This window comes from Microcebus murinus, chromosome 2 (genome assembly GCF_040939455.1).
Source record: "Microcebus murinus isolate Inina chromosome 2, M.murinus_Inina_mat1.0, whole genome shotgun sequence".
In the NCBI taxonomy this organism is placed as follows: domain Eukaryota; kingdom Metazoa; phylum Chordata; class Mammalia; order Primates; family Cheirogaleidae; genus Microcebus; species Microcebus murinus.
The window spans coordinates 75,568,750-75,587,504 of NC_134105.1; the positions used below are offsets into that span (position 1 = coordinate 75,568,750).

At 46.9% G+C, this 18,755-nt stretch overlaps 1 protein-coding gene across 1 annotated transcript in view; it reads right to left on the bottom strand.

The window, feature by feature from the left end:
* ABCA4 (ATP binding cassette subfamily A member 4) overlaps nt 1-18,755 on the bottom strand; it is a 129,685-nt gene that overhangs the window by 27,930 nt on the left and 83,000 nt on the right. The window contains exons 26-36 of the mRNA XM_020283187.2: nt 18,490-18,538; nt 14,893-15,152; nt 13,794-13,918; nt 13,252-13,350; nt 12,437-12,623; nt 8,256-8,350; nt 6,736-6,768; nt 5,202-5,307; nt 4,990-5,064; nt 4,590-4,759; nt 2,533-2,710 (exon numbers count right to left, since the gene is read on the bottom strand). Of these exons, the coding sequence (XP_020138776.2) occupies nt 2,533-2,710; nt 4,590-4,759; nt 4,990-5,064; nt 5,202-5,307; nt 6,736-6,768; nt 8,256-8,350; nt 12,437-12,623; nt 13,252-13,350; nt 13,794-13,918; nt 14,893-15,152; nt 18,490-18,538 (1,377 nt within the window). The remainder of the gene's footprint in view (nt 1-2,532; nt 2,711-4,589; nt 4,760-4,989; nt 5,065-5,201; nt 5,308-6,735; nt 6,769-8,255; nt 8,351-12,436; nt 12,624-13,251; nt 13,351-13,793; nt 13,919-14,892; nt 15,153-18,489; nt 18,539-18,755) is intronic.

The window sequence follows — 18,755 nt, forward strand, 5'->3', positions numbered from 1 at the left end:
GATGGTATTGGATTGTAGTACATTGATTAACATAGGAACTATGATTATACACAGAAATAAATAAATGATGAATAAATGGAAAGTTGGATAACAAACAGGATATTTACATTTCTTCAAAGCACCTCTCCCCCAATTTTTATTAATTGTAAAGGAGCAAATAGTAACTTTACAGTGGAGAAGCTCAGCAGACACCTTCTTAAATGACCAAAGTGAACATCATCAGTAATAGGACAAATTGAAATCAGAAGCTACTAGGTAAGATGCAATGAGAAGAGCACAGCATCTATTCCATGACGCTGCTGCCAAAGATGCGCACCCTCGACCCAATCACGGGGAGTCCTCGGACAAACTCACACTGAAGGGCATTCTGCAAAATAACTGGCCTATAATCTTCAAAAGTGTCAAGGCCATGGGTATTAAGGAAAGACTGTGGAACTGTTCCAGGTTGAAGGTGACTAAACAGATAGGACAACTACATGCCGTGTATGATTCTGAGCTAGATCCCTTTCTATGAAAGATGTTATTGGGGCAATGGGTGAAAGCTGGGTGGGCTCTGAGGATTGGGGGTGGTGACGTATTAGTGCGGGTTTCCTGATGTTGACGGTGTGTTGTGTTGTATGGAGCTGTCCTCATTTGTGGGAGGTACACGTCGGAGGTGCTGGGATGTGTGTACGGGGAAAATGGGGGCATCTTGTTGAGAAGTTACTCTCAAATGGCTTGGGGAAAAATTTTTTTGAACTGTATTTGCAACTTTTCTGTAAGTCTGTAATTGTTTCAAATTTTAAAAGAAAACAAAAACAGATGACATACATAAAAAGATAAGAATTTAAAACATCATACATGCACTAAGTAAATGATACAAACAACAATTGTTTGTTTATTGATTCAATTATGCACCCCAAGCATGTGTTGTCTTTTTGCCACTGGTTAATAAGAGTGATAAGTTCCAAAAATCTAGATCCTAGGGCTCAGATTCCAGGCCAGCTTTAAAATTCTAGAGCATCAGGAAGCCTGCTAATAAGGTACCACCATCTTCTCACCCTTCATTGGACGGCCAATTGTCTACCTTGCTAGTATCACCTCCTACGTCAGATATCCACCCTATCCTACCAGCCACATCTCTCTCTCTGGGCTCTGCCATCTCTGTCTGTAGCACCTTCCCCAGTTCCCCGTTCTATGGGCCAGCCCCTAGTGTAAATTCTATTCCTCATCTTTTGAAAAAAGTAAAAGAAAAGAAGCAGCACTTTAATAAGTAGCGTTTCAGTGCAGGTGAGCCTAGCGCCTTTAGTGTTAAAATCGCAGGGCCAATGTGGCCCCGGCAAGTGACAGTCTTGTCCAAAGAAAGGCTTGCAGATTCTGACCTCCTCCCCGTGTGTTTGTATTTCTCCATGTAGACAAAAGAGAGAGGAAAGAATTTAGTTGCTACTGATAATTTCTGGTTTTGTATTGTTAAGTGATAGCTGCTTAACAAGTTTAGTGAGGTCAAAGAAATGTCTTCTGGAATCCTAACACTGGCCGTCATCATTAAAAGCCATAATAGAGAAGGTGGTTTGTGTTGGTCTCCATCAGTTGACAACTTATCGTCATACTAAGTGGAGGCTCATGTTGGTCTTAGAATGCTGAGATAAAATTAAGGATCTCATTATTCACGGTACCCAGAATACACTGGCGTCCTAATGATCACTGCCACCTCCTAACTCAGCCTTTGCTATCACTTCATTTTGACCCCGTGGCCTGTCATAAGGTACCCTATGCTGACACTCCCCAGTCCCTACCAGCCTGGGTTGTCAGAGAGGTGGTAGTCTGTTATTGATTTGATAAATAATTTTTTCTTCATTTTCCTAAAGTGGTGGCTAATCTAATCTAACAAAGATCTTGTTATATTGGGAAAGCAAAATAAGGCCACTTGGTAGGGTTGGCAGATTTAGCAAATAAAAATATAGGATGCCCAGTTAAACTTGAATTTCAGACAAACAATCAGTAGTTTTTTATATAAGTATGTCCCATGTAATATTTGAAGTGGGATATACTTATACTAAAAATTATTCATTGTTTAACTGACATTCAGATTTAACTGGGTGTCCTATATTTATCTGGTGATCCTACCACAGGGTAAGTTTTACCCTTATCCTTTTGAGGGTGGGGCAGGACTTAAGAAGGGGAAGTAGGGTGAAGGACCCCTCGGTATTATCTTTTCAACTGCAGACTATTCCCAGGAAGGCCAGCCTCATGCCTGCAGTGCAGCAGCTATTCAGGGGGCCAGAAGCCCCCTCAGTGCAGGACACAGAGAGTCTCCACTCAACAGCTGTTAAGCTGCACCCTGCATCCTTCTCCAGCTTTGGGTTCCTAGTTTTGTGCCCTTCTAAGAAGATGTCAAAGGACAGCATACATGCAAGGCCCTCAGTCCAGCACCTTCCAGCAGCCCTGGCAGAGTGAGGAACCCCCACCACCACTGTGTCCCCTCCTTCAGAGCACACGCAGGTGCCACCTTGGCCCATGGAGGTGAGGGAGGCGCCATGAGCTGACACTCACGATGTCCCAGAAGAAGTTGGTCAGCCAGTAGGTGGTGGAGCTCACTCCACTGACAAACTGGAGGTGCTTGGCTTTGTTCACTCTCTCCTGGATCAAATAAAGGACAAAGCTTGCTGGGACGAAGGACATGGCGAAAATCACACAGATGGCAACCACAGCGTCCACCGAAGTGGTCAGCCTGCAGCAGGGCCAGAGACACAGGGAGAGAGAGATTAAAGAAGAGCAGATGCAGGAGAAGACACAAAGCCAGGCTCTGGGAAGCTTATGGCCTCCTGATTCCCCTTCCCTAGTAGGGAGCTTGTCATTCCACTGAACTGCCTTAATCCATCTGGGTCAATGCTAAGTGGGTATTTTGGGGTTGCCTTTCTGCTTCATGTGAATGTTTCTAGACAACCATTCTTTTTATTACATTTTCTAAGTATTTGTTGTGGTGTATACAAATAGATATTTGTATTAATCTCCTATACCGCAATGCTCTTTTTAGCTCTAATAATTTGTCTATAGATTCTTTGTCTTGAATTTTCTATGTAGACAGCCAGTCTGTGAAATTTCTTTCTTTCTCTCTCTCTCTCTCTCTTTTTTTTTTTTTTGAGATAGGGTCTCTTTCTGTCACCCTGTCTAGAGTGCAGTGGTATCATCATAGCTCACTACAACATCCAATTCCTGGGCTCAGGTAATCCTCCTGCCTCAGCCTCCCGAGTAGCTGGGACTACAAGCACATGCCACCACACCTGGCTAATTTCTCTATTTTTTGTAGAGACAGGGTCTTGCTCTTGCTCAGGCTGGTCTCAGACTCCTTGCATCAAGCAATCCTCCCATCTCAGCCTCCCAAAGTGCTAGAATTACAGGCATGAGTCACCATACCTGGCCTTATTTCTTTTATTAAAAGAAATAAATTATCTTATTAAATCACATTTTCAAGAAGCACATCATAACACGAGGAAATGTTCATAATGTTAATTTAAGAGAAAAGAAAGCAAGCAAGTTATACAGGAGCTTGGCTCTAGGCACCCTTTTCTGGATCAAATAGAAGGCATCTGGCTTGTGCCTAAGCGGATAATTGGGGGCTAAAATCCAGCCTGAATTTTATGTACTATGCCCACCTACAGAAGAAAAGCACTTTTACTAACACCCACAAAAGCACCATATGCGGCAGTCATTGCCCTGATAAAACTGCAAATAGCACCATCTATATACTTACAACATCTGTAAACTTACGGCAAATGACTGGAGGAAAACACACAAAAGTGTTTAGAGGAAATAACCTAAACTATGTAGGGTTACAGATAATAAGTTGTAAATTTTATTTAATGAACATACACTATTCTATAATCACAGAAAGTCTCTGATTTCATATTTCATAGTCAAAGGCTTGGCAGAAGGTACAGAATCTCTGGCTGAGTGAGAATTAATGTAGGACAGTCTAGAGCCCTGTGGTGTCTAGAGGAAGGCACCGTAGGGCCAAGGCTCAAGTCTCAGCAGATGACTCTGGGCACGCTCAGTAGCACTCAGAGTGCACCAGGTAGGAACATCAGGACCCCGCCACCTTCCAGAAGTCTGCGCCAACAAAGGCACTCCCACCAACCCTTCCTCCATACAGGCCTAGCATAGAGCAAACAAAGGACCAAATGTGCAAGATGGATGTTTGCCCTGCCGGAAGCTGTGCCATAAGAGCATGGCCATCTCCAAAGCATGACCATCTGAGGGGAAGTTTCTGGCATCTAAGATAATGGCGACTGGGGGTATGAAAGATCTACTGAACTTTGCCAGTTCCTGGCAGTCACTGTGCATACTGGCAAGGAGATTAATTGTGTAGGCTCTAGGAGCAATTTGCTATCAAGAGCCAAAAGGGAATGGAACCAAATATAAGCTGACTTTCCAAATACATGTGGGGAGACAGAATAGCCACGAGGCATGGAAAGTTGTCCATTCATATGCGCCTGAATAAACAGGTTGCCACCCAGCCCTGCACTTGATGTTAGTGGAAATCCTCTCAGGGCATCCAGGAGTGGAGCAGGTGACGAGAAAGCTGTGAGGCTGGGGCCCTGGTGGCTTACACTGTAATCTCCGAGAGCTGCTCCTTGGTCAGGTTCAGGGGCTGGCTTATGACGGTGATGCCATACTCCTCGGGGTCCCTGTCCTTGTGCAGGCTGGCGCGTAAGATGGCGTTGTGGGCCACGTTGAGAAAGCTGACCATGGCGTGCCAGCCTTTGTTGTTAAACCACACCTACAGGGTAGAGACGACACCTGAGACGCTGCACTAACAGCAGCTGTTTAAAGAAAAAATTAGCGACAGGAACGAGAATGTGAGAAGGAGGAAGGGTTTGGCAGTGGAAAGACATTCCTCACTAGATTTCAGCAGGGGGAGGGATGGAATTTAATTAAGCTGGGAAAATAAAAATAGAATAGGCAGCTCGTGAATTTTCAGGTCTCGGGCAGATGACGCGGGCCAAGTACCTTAATGTTGTCTTGAGCTTCCAGATGTTTAAGGAAATCAGACACTTCTTTAGAGGCTTCTCTGGTGATAGGGCCCTTAAAAAAAAAAAACCACATAAACAAGCAAGAAGATTTTTTGGTTTTTGTTTTTGTGTAGCACTCATGATAATTTCTAGTTCATGGTAATTAGGCAAACTGAAAATCCTACCCAAATCTCCAGTGTGTTTACATACCCCGCTCACGTTCATCATCCGGCCAAGGTTGCTTAAAAATCCAACAAGTGCTTCTCCCGTGACAGGGATAACCGGGAGCTTTCCTCCAATGGAAATTCCTCCGTACCTGGCAAGGCAGCAGGAAATCCTTGATCAGTGCCAGAACGTCACCGCCACCAGTAGCCCTCTCAGTTTCTGTGGGGAAACACCTACTTTGGGGGAATCGTCTGGACTAGCAAGCAACACTGCTCCACTTTGCAAACCGCTTTTAACTCTTCCCCATTGCTGCCTCCAGAATGGAGTCTGGACCCTCTCTTGGCCCACAAGGCCCTTCTGAGTCTAGTCTGCCCTCTTCAACCTCATCCCTGCTCACCCCTTGCCTTGCGGGCATATTTGGGCCAAGTGGGATTATTTCCAGAGTTCCTAGTGGCCAGGGTTGCCCTTATGTCTCTCTGCCTTTGCGGGGCTGCCAGCTTCCCTGGGTGCCCTTCCCTTTCTTAAGTATCTGGCTAACTCCAACTCACCTTGCATACGACATCTTCTCTTTGATGTCTGCTCTGACTGCCCTCCCACCCCAACCAACGGCTCCTTTCCTGCACCACCTCTGTGCTCTGCAGGTATTTTTGGCAGAACTGGAAGTATCTTCAGCTAACCAGCACCCAGTCCTGACATCCCCATCTCTCAGGGCTCCCAGCCTGACCATGGTGCTGGCAGGCCCTCCCATCTCCTCCCTGGCCCTCACTCTGAACCGGGATGCTCTTCTGCTCTGGATGTCTAAAGTGATTGAGCTAAAACACCAAGCTGAGCATGTCACTCTCTGGCTTAAACATCTTCAGTGGCAGGACAAAAGCCAAACTCCTCAACAGAACAAAATCAACTTGCTGGTTCAGCAAGGCAGAGGAGGAGATCTCTATTTCTCAGGGCCTCAAACCGTCTCCTCACTCAGACTCCAGCTGAGGCCCCACAGTTCCCTCTAGGGAGCAATTCTAGACGCCAGACTTCACATTTTGGTCTAGAATCCACCCAAGAAAGCAAGTCAACATCAGTCGTGCACCCATTCTGGGGTCCAGGTCCTGAGGGAAACTGGGAGGCAGCTCGCTCCTAGAATACCCCTAGCAATTCTCTAACCCTCTGGAACCACTTGAGCCTCCAGGACACCTCAGGAATGGGGTGAATCTGGGGCTGGGCCAGACCTTCTGAAACTTAAAAGGAATGGGCCAACAAATTTCCAGGGTTAGGCTACAAGTCCCTCTCATTGGAGTGTCACAAACTGTTATACACTTTGAGGATTCAGAACATTTTTTGCGGGGAGAACAGTATGGAACTCTTGGTCAGGGAATATAGTCTCCCACTTATATCCTCCAAGGAGATATACCACTGAGTTTCTTCTGAGGCCAAGGTGTCCCTAGCCATGTGTCCTTCAGGACATGTCTTGTGAATTCCTGAGCACTTGGGGAACAGCCCATCCATGTGGCTTTGATGTGTGGCTTTTATGTGTAGTTATTTTAAATGGATCAATCTGAGATTTTAATGTCTTATAAAAATAGTTTCTTACCTCTGTTCATTGACCCAGAATTTGCTCTTTAAGCTGAAAGCCAAAATAAAATCATGCAATGAATATCAAAGTACAGCAGTGGTGTTAACTTTCCTTTCCAAACATTCAGTCTTCAGGGACATTTTTGCATTTCCTGAGATCCAAGCAACATGGAAGCTGCCCAGCCTGGGGGTCGAGCCTGAACACACATGCAGAGAAAGGACCAATGTTTTCCACCACTGGCTCTCCTAGTCACATCCCATGTGCTGGGCTTTCTGAGTGGCCCTGCTGTCAGGTCATGTCAGAGCAGTGTGTCCGACCCAGAGCCAGACAACATGGCAAGGCCATGTCAGAGTGGAGTGGAGGATGCAGCCCTCCCCACTTCCACCCTGCACAAATGACACTAATAATCACCTGCACACTCGGGCGGAGTTCTGACTTACTCCACAGCCCAAAGTTAAGACACTGGCTTTCAGACAAATTGGGGTAAAATGACAAGATGGGAAATGAGGAGCAGGATGTCAACTCTTGACCTCAGAGTTCAAGCCCATGAACTGTCATTGTTATCAGCTATCAAGCACAAAAAATGCAAAATACCATACTGCAAATTTGCTGCTGAGAACAAAGTCTGCGGTGGTTGCTGTTTATTTCATTGTTGAATCAACTCTATGCACTCCGCTTTTTATTTTGGGGCTTGGATGGCGTTCTTCCTTTTGCCAACTGCTTTTACCATCTGCAATGTAGTCTACTTAATCAGGCCCATTTATCCTTTCCTCAGGGATCTAGTAGGGGAAGCCACTGACAGTACTGCTAGAGTTACCATAAACTGGTATTTTATTTTAAAACCCCAGAGCACATGTGTCCTTAGGACCCTTTCTCCTAGCATGCTCTTGTCAAGCTGCTTGCTCTGATAGGGGCTGGCTGAAGCCCTTCCACCCTGGGTGAGGCCTGATAACAACAGCCACAGAGCGGAGAGAACTAGATACTTCTTAAGGAGTTCACTGGCATTTTAAAGGGTAGTGATAATGGGTGACAATTCACAGAACATGCCAGCCCCTCCCCTGCAGAGGCACTCAGACGCTAGCCACTGCCTCTTTCCTATCTGGGTCTAGTTTTTCCCTTCTCTTTTTTGCTTCTTACTTTTCCCTCTTGCTTCTCTCTTTTTCCTCTCCCCCAACCCCTTATTCTCTCTCTTCCTTCCAAACTTTGTCTTTCTTTCTTAACTAGTTAAAATATGTGGCCACAGTATCTAATAATTTCTATGCTTTTCTGACATTACTTTTAATAGTGCGTGGGTTAAAATTTAAGACAGTTTGCCCTAAACATAAAAACAAAAGCCAGAATTAATCTTAAATTGAATTCTACTTGTATATGCCTCAATTGCTTTTTCTGTTGAATGAGGCCCTCAAATTAGAAAAAAGAAAAAAATCTCACTGCTCTGATCATAGATAAATCATGAGAGTAAATTATCTTCTGTCCTTAGTCACTGTTTTCTCCAGGGAGCCAGGATAAAACATATATTTTAAAAAGTCTCTTCTTACCTGCTTCTTATAAGAGCAGGATACGTTTTTACCAAGAAGTCGGAGATGTTCCTGTTCGTGAGGTCTTGTAGAATTTCAGTGCTGCGCTGTGTTCTCTGAGGCAATGAGACACCCACGTTAATTACTTTGGAACTGGAGGCCTTACAGTTTGTGAAACTGCTTGTTCTCCAAAAATTATTTATGGACTTGGCTTCTGGGAAAATGCTAAATAAAGCACTGGTATCTTGCTAGTTCTCACATCACTGGTGTGAGTCATCTTTGATCCCTCTTTTTCTCCAATCCATTGACAAGACAGGGTGGCTGAACTCCAAAATATTATAGACCTCCAATCCATCTTTGTTTCTCCACTTCCATTACTGCCCCCCTACCTAAGCCAACACCTAGGCCTCTTCAGAAACTCCCAAACTGGTCTCTCTGATCTTATGCTTGGTCCTCACATCCCATTCTCCATCTGGCAGCAAGATTGAGCTGTAAAAATGTATGCCAAACTGCTCAGTCCCCTTGCTTACCCTCAACACTCCAATAAACCCTAGGACCAAATCCCAACTCATTGTAAAGCTGACATGGTCCTCCTGTGAGCTCCTCTGGGCTCCCCTGCTGGGCTGTCCCCTCACTCCTGCCCGCCCTCCCTGCGTCTCAGCGGGTATCTCCCCTCTCACTCCTGACATAGCTGTGCACCTGGGGCGCACTCTGCCTGGAAACTCTACCTGCAGGCCTGCCATGTGCAGCTGTCAGTTCGAATTTTATTCCCCAGTGCGTATTCTCTGTTCCTAGTCCCTCTCTAGCACCACATTCTGTTGTGTTTCGTCACAGCACTCTGAGGTTTTCCTTCTGGGGGAATCTGTCTACCTGTTGCCATCTGTTGTATATCCCTGCAGGATATAGTTTTGGTGAGAGCAGGGACTTTGCCAAACTTGTAGGCTATTGTGTTCCCAGCACCCAGAATAGTACCTGGCATACAGTTGACACAATATATTTGTGACATTAATGAAGGAATTTGAATAGTGCCTTACAGTTTACAAATCACTTTCAAAATACATCTAGGACTGGAAGCTAGTTCATCAAAAGCTTCTGGAGAATTTAAAAGTGCATGAGCTTGGCCGCCAGATGGCAATATTACTTCAAATTTGGGAACACATTGTGTTCTCATCTTAGCCAATTTCACAGGTCAGTCATAAACCTTCTGCAAAAGCATTCACTCTGACAAAGGTGCTACCCACGGGTAACTGAGAAGACTTTTGGTAGCATTAAATACCATTCTTTTCCACATACCATACCACGTACCATTCTTTTCACTTCTATACACTTTCTATCTCCTCCTCCCTTTTCCAATTTACTTTCCTTCTGCAGTTGACTCTTTCCATCTTGTTCTACTCTCTTCAGCTAAAAAGAGAACTGGCGCCTACTAAATGCTCATTGTGTGCCAGACGCTGTGTTAAATGCCCTACGTACATGATCTCACTTAATCCTAATACACTCATGAAAGAGGAATTCTTACTTTAGTTTAAAGACAGAGAAGCAGATTCAGAAGGGTCAGCTGGCCAGCCGTGGGGCACAGAGCCTGTGTGGTGGCCCAGGAACTGCACCTGCGTCTGTGTGACTCTGGGCCCTTCCACTCCACCACCTCTTCTCAAGCAGTTCATTGACCTGTTCGCCGCCACAGTCCCCTGGTGGAATCTGGGCTGGAACAATTGCTGATGCCTGGGATAGTCTGCGATAAATGGTTTTCTCTAAATTCTGTCAAATAAAATACTCCTACAACCCTATCTGCATGTATACCAGATGTCAGGGACAGAGTGATCCCACCTCAGGACCCACCATCACGTACAGAATGTTAGAGCAGGAAGGGCCCCTAGAGATGACCGCATCTACCATCCCTATTTTCCAGGTGAGGACAACTGAGCCCCTCTGAATCAGGCCACACCCTTGGACTCATTCCAGGCTGAATGAGGGAGTGTGTTTGGGTGAGTGGGGTGAGTAGGCGTGAATGGGTGTGTGTCTCTGTGTGTGTGTGTGTGTGTGAGAGAGAGTGAGAGAGAGAACTTGAGTGATCCCAGTTCCTGTGCAGATATGTGACATTCAATTTTGCTCCACAAAAGGGCATGAATGATAGTGAGGAAATGCAGGAGTGAAAGAAAATCATAGGAACTGGTTTGCCTTTTTGTAGGACTTTGGCTGTAGAAGCCTGTTAAATTTTTCCCCAGGGACCAAGGACTAACACTACTGGAGATAAGTTTCCAAGTTGGACAGGCAGCGCTGACGTGAGGACTCATTTAGGGAATGCATCACCATGGGGACAGGCTTGGCCTTCCCTCCCTCTCCTGGCTGGGAACTTAACATGCAATGTCACAGCCTTGGGTCCTGGTGCTGGATGACTCTGAACAGAGGCAGCCACAGGAGCACTCAGCACTTGACTGCAAACCAAACAAGCAAAGCTTCCTCTTGGGGCACAGAGGACTGAGACGAGCTCCTTGTGTCCTTATTTTGGAATCCCTATGATGCTGAGTTGTGATTCAATGACAGACTATATTGCTTGAGACATATAAAGGTATATGCCCCTTAGAATATAAAGATAGAGAAAGATTGGGTGTTCATTAACACAGAATCATTGATAAGCCAGCAACTGTGACAGACACTATGGCAATATCTAGTTGTCCCCCATTATCTGCTCATCCCCACTGCCATAGTAATGGCCTTTTTTGTTGGGTATACGGCCACCCAGAATAAAGACCACAGCTCCCAGTCTCTTTTGATACTAGGTTTGGCCAGTGATATATAAGTACAAGTGCTATGTGGTAGCTTCTGGAAAACTTCCATAAAACAGCACTTCTACACACTTTGCCCTCTCTTTTGCTTTGTCCTTCTTCCATTCTGATGCTGGAAAGTAAACTCTGCCTTTTTGGCCGATGAGGTCAAGGCCCAGTTAGCGCAGAGGAGGAGCAGGATAAAACATCATGGACCACCCACGTAAACTTTTGGATGAGAGCAAAACAAGTTGTGTCTCGTTTTATCCACTGTTAGTCTGGAGTTGTCATCACTTGAGTTAAGATAATTCTAAAAATTCCTTGCCCACATATTTCATTAAATCCTCATAATAATACTATGAGATAAGTGCAGTTATCCCCAATTTGCAGGTGAGGAAATTAAGGCTCAGAGAGGTCAGGTAACCCACCCAGGCCTCTCCACCTCCCACACCTGTGCCCTTCCCACGACACCACACGCCTCTCTGGGAATTGTTCATTCACTGCCCAATCGCGGGAGAGAGTCGTCTGGGGCCCAGGCTGTGCAGTCAGCGGGGAGGCCCATTACCAACCAGAGACAAAGTGAGACCTGCAAGGCCCTCGCACTATCTCCGAAACCCCAGGAGGGGATCACTGTGATCTGCTCTGGAGTTCAGAACTCCCAAGATAGGGAGCTGCACAGAGCCAAGGTCACGGATGTTCCTGAAAAAACTGAGTGCTGGCCTTGCACGTGCATACACATGCATGCACACACATTAGATACACAGCACATGGCAAGCATAAGACTGTTAATAAGTGTGTAAGTAAATCTGCATTGGAACGTACATCACAGCATTGTTTATAGTGGAAAAAAATTGAAAACTCGTGTCCAACAATGGGAGATCAGTTAAATAAAGTAAATCCAAATAACAGACTAGTATGCAGGTATTAAAAATGATGTAGATATATATTCATTAACATGGATGTATGTTCATGACATGTTATTCAGTAAAAAAGGCAGCTTTCAAGATAACATTTTGAATACAATCATGTTTGGGTGGATGAAAACCAAATGTTATGGGTATGTATCTCCAAGTGATGATCTTTTTCTTCTTCTGACCTACCTGTGTTTTCTAATTTTTCTATCATGAGCATGCATGATGTGTATGATTTTTTTAAATGCTTAAAAACAGTTTCTTACTACCTTGAATGGGAAGCGTATGGCAGGAAGTTTAGTTAGCGGCTTCCTGCCGGCGGCAGCCACAGGGCCCTTCGGGAAGCCCCCTGAGAGGACCCAGGGAGCCTAGTTTAGCCCTCCTGCAACTGTCAGCTTGAAATGTGAGTTGGCTAGAGACGCAGGAGGTCTCTATATAAGTGCAAGTGCTATGTGTGTGTCCCCAGTCCCGGCTGTCCCAGGCAGATTGTCCCAGGCCCTTGGTTTCCCGTGGGTGGCTGGGGTACCTGCGGGGGCGGGAGCCCCCCAGCGCCCTCGGGGCACTCGGGCAGCATGGTGAGCTTCTCCCTCGTGCTGCACCTGCAGGACGGTGAGGGGTCGTCCGGCGTCCATTGCTGCTTCTGCAACAGGTGGGTGACGTTTGGGGACACAGAAGGAGTCTTCCAGGGGGTAGAATTGCCACACGGGTAATCCCTCGGGGGAGATAAGAAAATATTACACAATCAGTTCCAAAGTTGATTTAAAAAATTCTTAGAAATGAGAAATTGTGCCCAACACTCCCCTTCTCTACCTATCTGCCTCCTCCTCCTCTGACCCATGCACTCTCTCCTTGTGCTCTTGGAGGTTAGTTTCTGCTCAAGAACTATTGAGACTAGGATTCTGTTTATTGGGCTTGGGGCTGGGGAATAATTATCTAGCATGTGGACTATTTTATCTCCCATTTTTTTCTTCTAGCAGCTCTAGCTGTTGACAAGTAGAATAAAAGAAGATTTTGGAATTAGTCTATTTTGGTCCTTATCCATAGCTTTGAAAAAGACTGGACAAGAGAAGTTAAATATATATTGAACTTCGAGGATTCCTGTGTATTTCGACTGTCCCGCAACTCCCCGTGCAATGACTCGGGGCTCCCTGGGAGGCAGTGAAAGCCCCGCACGCAGGCGTTGCAGGAGCGGCTGCGCGGGTGCTGGTCGGAGGTGTGGAAGCGACCATGTAACACAGAGCAGGACTGCGATGGGCCGCTCCAACCCTGCCATGCTGGACCCACCACTGGGGTCTCCCAGCAGAGCTAGTGGTGCTGGGGCAGGGGTGCGCAGGGACTTACGGAAGCCACTCGTCCTTCAGGCAGCGGTTACCGAAGCCTGGCTTGTTCAGAAGGACGTCTGCAAGCACTGCCAGCCGCTCGCTGCCTGGCTCGTCCATGCTAAAGAGTGAGACATACGATTGGGACAGAGCAGACAACACCAGCCAGAGCCTTAACTGAATGGTCACACATGCCGGGCATGTGTTCAAGGCACTGGACGCAGCCTTGGAATGGTTATAGGTCTCCTGGGAGTGGGGTAGGTTTCCTGAACACACCCAGTATTCTGACGGCTTGATTATCCCTGCCTCAGAAAGACGGAGCTTCAATCCACTCGCCCAAACTCTGCATTCTCCTCCTCCTCCTCCCAAGCAGTCCTGCCTGCCCACTTGGGACTGCCTTTCCAGGCAGTGATAGGTACATTAACTTCCCTTCCGAGGGCAGCCAGAGGGCCCCTTCCGTGTTGGTGAAGGTCCCAGGGAAGTGGGAAGGGGCCCTTCCAAGCAGCATGTGAGCTAGGAGCCCACACCCCTGGAGGAGGATGGTGGCCCCGGGGGTCTGCGCACCTGAAGAAGGTGTACTGCTGCCCATACATCCAGGGGTGAAGGGTCAGGGCAGGATATTCACCAAAAGGAGGGACAATGATGGAGAGCGTCAGAGCCAGAAACACAAAGGTGGCTGGAAGCACTATCTGTGGAGAGCAGACGTGGAAACGAGGGCTGTGGCATGTGGGATGTTACACACGCTCACACTCACACTCATACACAGGCTCATTCTTTTAGACGTTTATCCTGCAGCCTTCTAACCGGGCCCGGTGGAGAGGAAGGTCAGGCTTCTGGGGAACATCACAGGCAGGGCGTGCAAAGGCAAGACTGGAGAGGAAAACAGAATGTTCCGGTAGCTGCTGGGGAATCTGAACATAAGCCACTGTTCAGCCAGATGGTAAAGGGGAGTTCAAAGAGCAAGTCACATTGCTCACTGCTCTCTGAACCAGAGTTTCTTTTTCTAAATAAAGATGACCTTGATACATAGGGTCCAGTTGCAAAAATGAAAGAAAACATGACTTTCCCCTTCACTGTAAAAACAAAAACAACATTAACATATTCACTATTATTCTATTTTCTTTGCTAAGTGAGGCCCAATTTACAAAGAGGTTTGTGTTACCAAGAAGCAAAATAAAGGTTTGGTAAGGAGGAAATAGAGCAGACAGAATCTAAACAGGGTGTTCATAGCTGTGCTTGGTTTGTCTGTTTGCTTGTTTGTTTTTGAGACAGAGTGTCACTCTGTAGCCTGGGCTAGAGTGCGATGGCGTCAGCCTAGCTCCCAGCAACCTCCAACTCCTGGGCTGAAGCAATTCTCCTGCCTCAGCCTCTCAAGTAGCTGGAACTACAGGCATGCGCCACCATGCCCGGCTAATTTTTTCTATTTTTAGTAGAGATGGGGTCTTGCTCTTGCTCAGGCTGGTCTCCAACTCCTGAGCTCAAGCAATCCTCCTGCCTTGGCCTCTCAGAGTGCTAGGATTACAGGCGTGAGCCAACACGCCCAGCCATGGCTGTGTTTGAACCCCTGTACGTGGGAAGACTCAGGACGGGGGAAATGCCAGGAGGGCACACATGGCCCTGGGACATGCAACCGAACACAGCCCAAGCCCACTGGCAATGGTACCTGGGCCAGGAAGTCCTTGCGGCTGCGGACGGTGTGGTGGAATCGCTTGACCAGCAGCGCCTGCACATGCTGCAGGACCAGCCGCGCCCCCACGTTGAGCTGCGTGCTGGGGTCCGCGGGCGGGGAGGGCTGGTCCTCCGGCTGAGCAGCGGGCGCTGGGCCCTGGTTGTTGAAGCCCTGGGGAAGCTGTCCAGCCTTCTCTCCAGGGCCCAAATGGGGTTGTCGGAGGCTGGCGTTTTCCCATTTCTGCTGAGTACCACCTGGGTTGAGAGAGTGAATTCATAATTTGGAAAAACACCCATAAGGTCCGGATCTCTCAGGCCATTTTTTTCTTACAGCATTGGATTCTCCTTCATTTGAGTCAGCAACAAAATACCAGGCCTGGTAGGTTAATAATCTTTGTAAAAATCTATTTTCCCCTATAATTATCTATCGATAGAATCGCCTGAAGTCACATAAAAATTCTCTATTAGCATTCACGAGAACGACAGAGCTCTAAACACGTTGTCACTGAGAGAGGTCTGAAATACGTACCTCAGTAAAAAACCCACTAAGGTGCAGAATAATATGTGTAATAAGATCACATTTATGTTAGAAAGTTCACATATAACACACCAAGAATGCCCACCGCTGTGGACAGAGGTCACCCCTGGCAGGGCAGAGTTGGACAGGGAAGGGGATGACTGACATAGGACGGCGGATGTCAGCCTTTTGTGTATTATTGGTTGAATTTTTAAACAAGGTATCTTCCCTTATTACCTGTGTACTTAAAAAAATTAATAATCAGAGCCAGCTTGGTTCTTTCTGAACTCTTAGAGGACACTGAAAAGCGGCAGAGACTAACGGATCAGGAATTAGGGGGCTGGGGTTTGAATCCTGATTCTTACAAGATGCATCAACCTGTCTGAATCTGAGCTTTCTCAACTGTAAAGTGAAAACGAGAGCGTTTCACAAGGTTGTTCTGAAGATGAAGCGAGATAACACAGAGGCGCGGGCCCTAGAAACCACTGTGAGTTGTCAGTTGTGCCGAAGCCATGGTTTGCAGAACAGCTTGTGGTGGACAGGAGGAGAGGCTGGGGCACCACACCTGCTTTCTTAACCCTCCTCAGGTCCCAGGACTGGGGCAGCTGTAAACGGAGTTGGGTCGCTCCTCTCCATCTCAACTAACATTCACGCACACCTGCAATGTGCCCGGTGTGGGAGGCAGAGGCCCTGGTGACAGGTAGCCCCAGGCCCTGTCCTCAGAGGGCTGGAGCTCTAAACGTTCACTGACTGCTTGCTTGGTGCCAGAGTCCCAGCTCTCCAGCCTTCTTTTCCTGATCTGGTGTGCCTGGCCCTCCCTCTGCTGGGATCCCTGCCGCCTCTCCTTTTTGCAGGCCGAGTTCATCTCAAAACTCCGAGCTCTTGCTCTCTCTCCGACGGCCCCATCCAAGTGCAGTCCACTGACCTGCCAGAGCAGAGGGCTCCAGGCTGCTTCCGCATCACCAGTCTGGCCCTGGCTTTCTGCGGCTGTCTAGTGGTCACTGGCTGTGCGCCAACCCTTCAGAAGTGGCACTGACCCCTCCTGGTGCCTTGCAATGTGTGACCCCAATGGACAGCTACAGGTTCCTTCAAACTCTGGAGACAAGATCAGAAAATGTCATCCTCTAAAACTCAGCTAACTCAAAAAAAATGTATTTAGCCATCTGAAAAACAGAAGGTAGTAAGAGTGTGGAATCGAGGATCCTAGATTTGAGAGCTAAACTGGAGAGTCAGAGCGGGAAGCCTGTGTGGCTTTAGGCAAATCATCCGACCTCTGTGAGCTCAGTTTGCCCAAGACAAGGCAGATCTCTGCCCTATCTGCCTCATGAGATTATGATGACAATCAAATAAGACAGTGGATTCTAAGTGCTTTGTAATGCATAAAGGGCCACACAAGTTTGAGGGAAGAGATGGTTTGCAAAATGTGGAGATTAGAGTGTCACTAAGGCTTAATCAGGGATCATGTACTGTGTTCTGACTTTGCACGCATCAACTCATTTAATTCTCTCAGCAACTCGAAAGGTAGATGCTATTATTATCACCATTTTGTAGATGGGGAAACTGAGGTACAAAGAGGCTATGTACTTACTCAAAGCCACTCAGGTAGCAAACTGTGAAGCTCAGGCTTGATGTTTAGTGTGCCTCACTCGAGAGCTTACACTCTTAACCTCTACCCTTGACTGTCCCTTTGGAACATGCTATTCTCTGTCCCTGCTGCCCAGTCTTCTGATGTGTAATGTATTCTCCTGAGAGGACCTAATTATTAAGGTGTATTCTGTGCAGATAAAGGCCTAACTCTTGAATCTAGCATAATTTCTGATATAAATTAGTATATTGTCATTCTGGTCTTGGTTAATGTAAGTCTTTGGCTTTGGGTGAACTGAGAGAATTCAACTTCTGTCTCTGCAAAGCTGGAAAGAAAGCTTGGGCCCGCAGAGAGCTGCTCCCACCCCTCCTAAGGACTGCTCCCCACCTCACCCCTACCTTCTAGGATAATCCCTCTTTCGAACACTACATGACCTCCCTGGATGGGCCAGAGCTCATTTGGGCTGGTATATTTGACCAGTGGTACTCTTGGGCATAGCTGATAAATGTTTGGGATCACTTATGAAACAAGGTGAAAACCAAATTATCTCAAGAGATAATACCAGAATCCCCATGGGGAGAAAACACTCTTTGCACAGGAAAACGCCAGGATATGCCACACTGGGTAGAAGGAGGCAACCCGTGGCTTAGGCGATGTCAGGAGCCTAAGGAGCAAAGGAGCACTGTTGCACAGCTTTGTCTGTGGCCAGAAGAGTTTTACTATATGGGTGGGTATTTCTTGCTCTATTGGAAGTGGTTTGTGTTGTGGCAGGTGACCTCTCCTGCACTTCCATCTCCCCAGCCTCTCCACCCTCTGTAGTCAAGTCTACTGCACTCGCAGATGTGTAGCTGTGGGTGTGTGTGGTTGTGGGTTTTGGTAAAAAAAAAAAAAAAAAAAAAAAAATCATGGAAGGGGCAGGTTGGTGCCCAGGCTGACACGTGTAGAAGAGAGATTCCCAGAATCTACAGGAATATCGGTCCCCATGGTTTCAAAGTCCACAGGCCACTAAATGAGGGTTCAGAATGATTTTATCTTGATCTCTAGAGGGCCAAGAGACTCTAGCAGCTGGCATCTGAGTGGTGTTTGCTGTCTCCACTATCACTAAGGACTCTGCCAGCTGCCACTCATGCAGACAAAAGCGGATCAGAGGCCTGGTGGAGACGGGGGGCGGGGGGCACGGTTGGAGATGAGGATGATGCGGTGGCAGAAACAAGCCTGTGGGGATGTAGGGTGAGAAGTTCGGGGATGAAGCTCCTACCCTGACCTCTATGAGAATCCTGATTCTCCCAGAGTGTTCCCGTCCAGACCTAACTTGGTCTATTAGTCCTCCATCATTCAAAGGCAGCAAGAATGCAAAATACCTGTTATTTGGGGGTCAGATACTATGGAGGAATATTTGCCAGCTTTGTTGTTTTGTGACTTTTTCCCTAGACTTTCAAGATAGATCTGGGGCAATGGGTTGGGGGAAGCCACATGCTCTAGCACCATACCAGCAAACAGAGTTCCTGAGTCAGAATCCTCCGTGACCTTCAGAAAAATCTGTCGAGAAGACAAAAAGAGAGAGTTTGGTTTAGGCATTCCCAGTCTCAGAGAAATCTAACCTGAGCTCCATTTAGTTGTGTATTGCTTCATAATGGAAAGAAAAATCTATCATGACTCTTTATGTAAGAACATCATCTTCTATAAATACAAAAGTAAGCACAGAGTGACCACAATTGCGTAAAATATGTACGCATATGAACAAAGACAGGAGGAA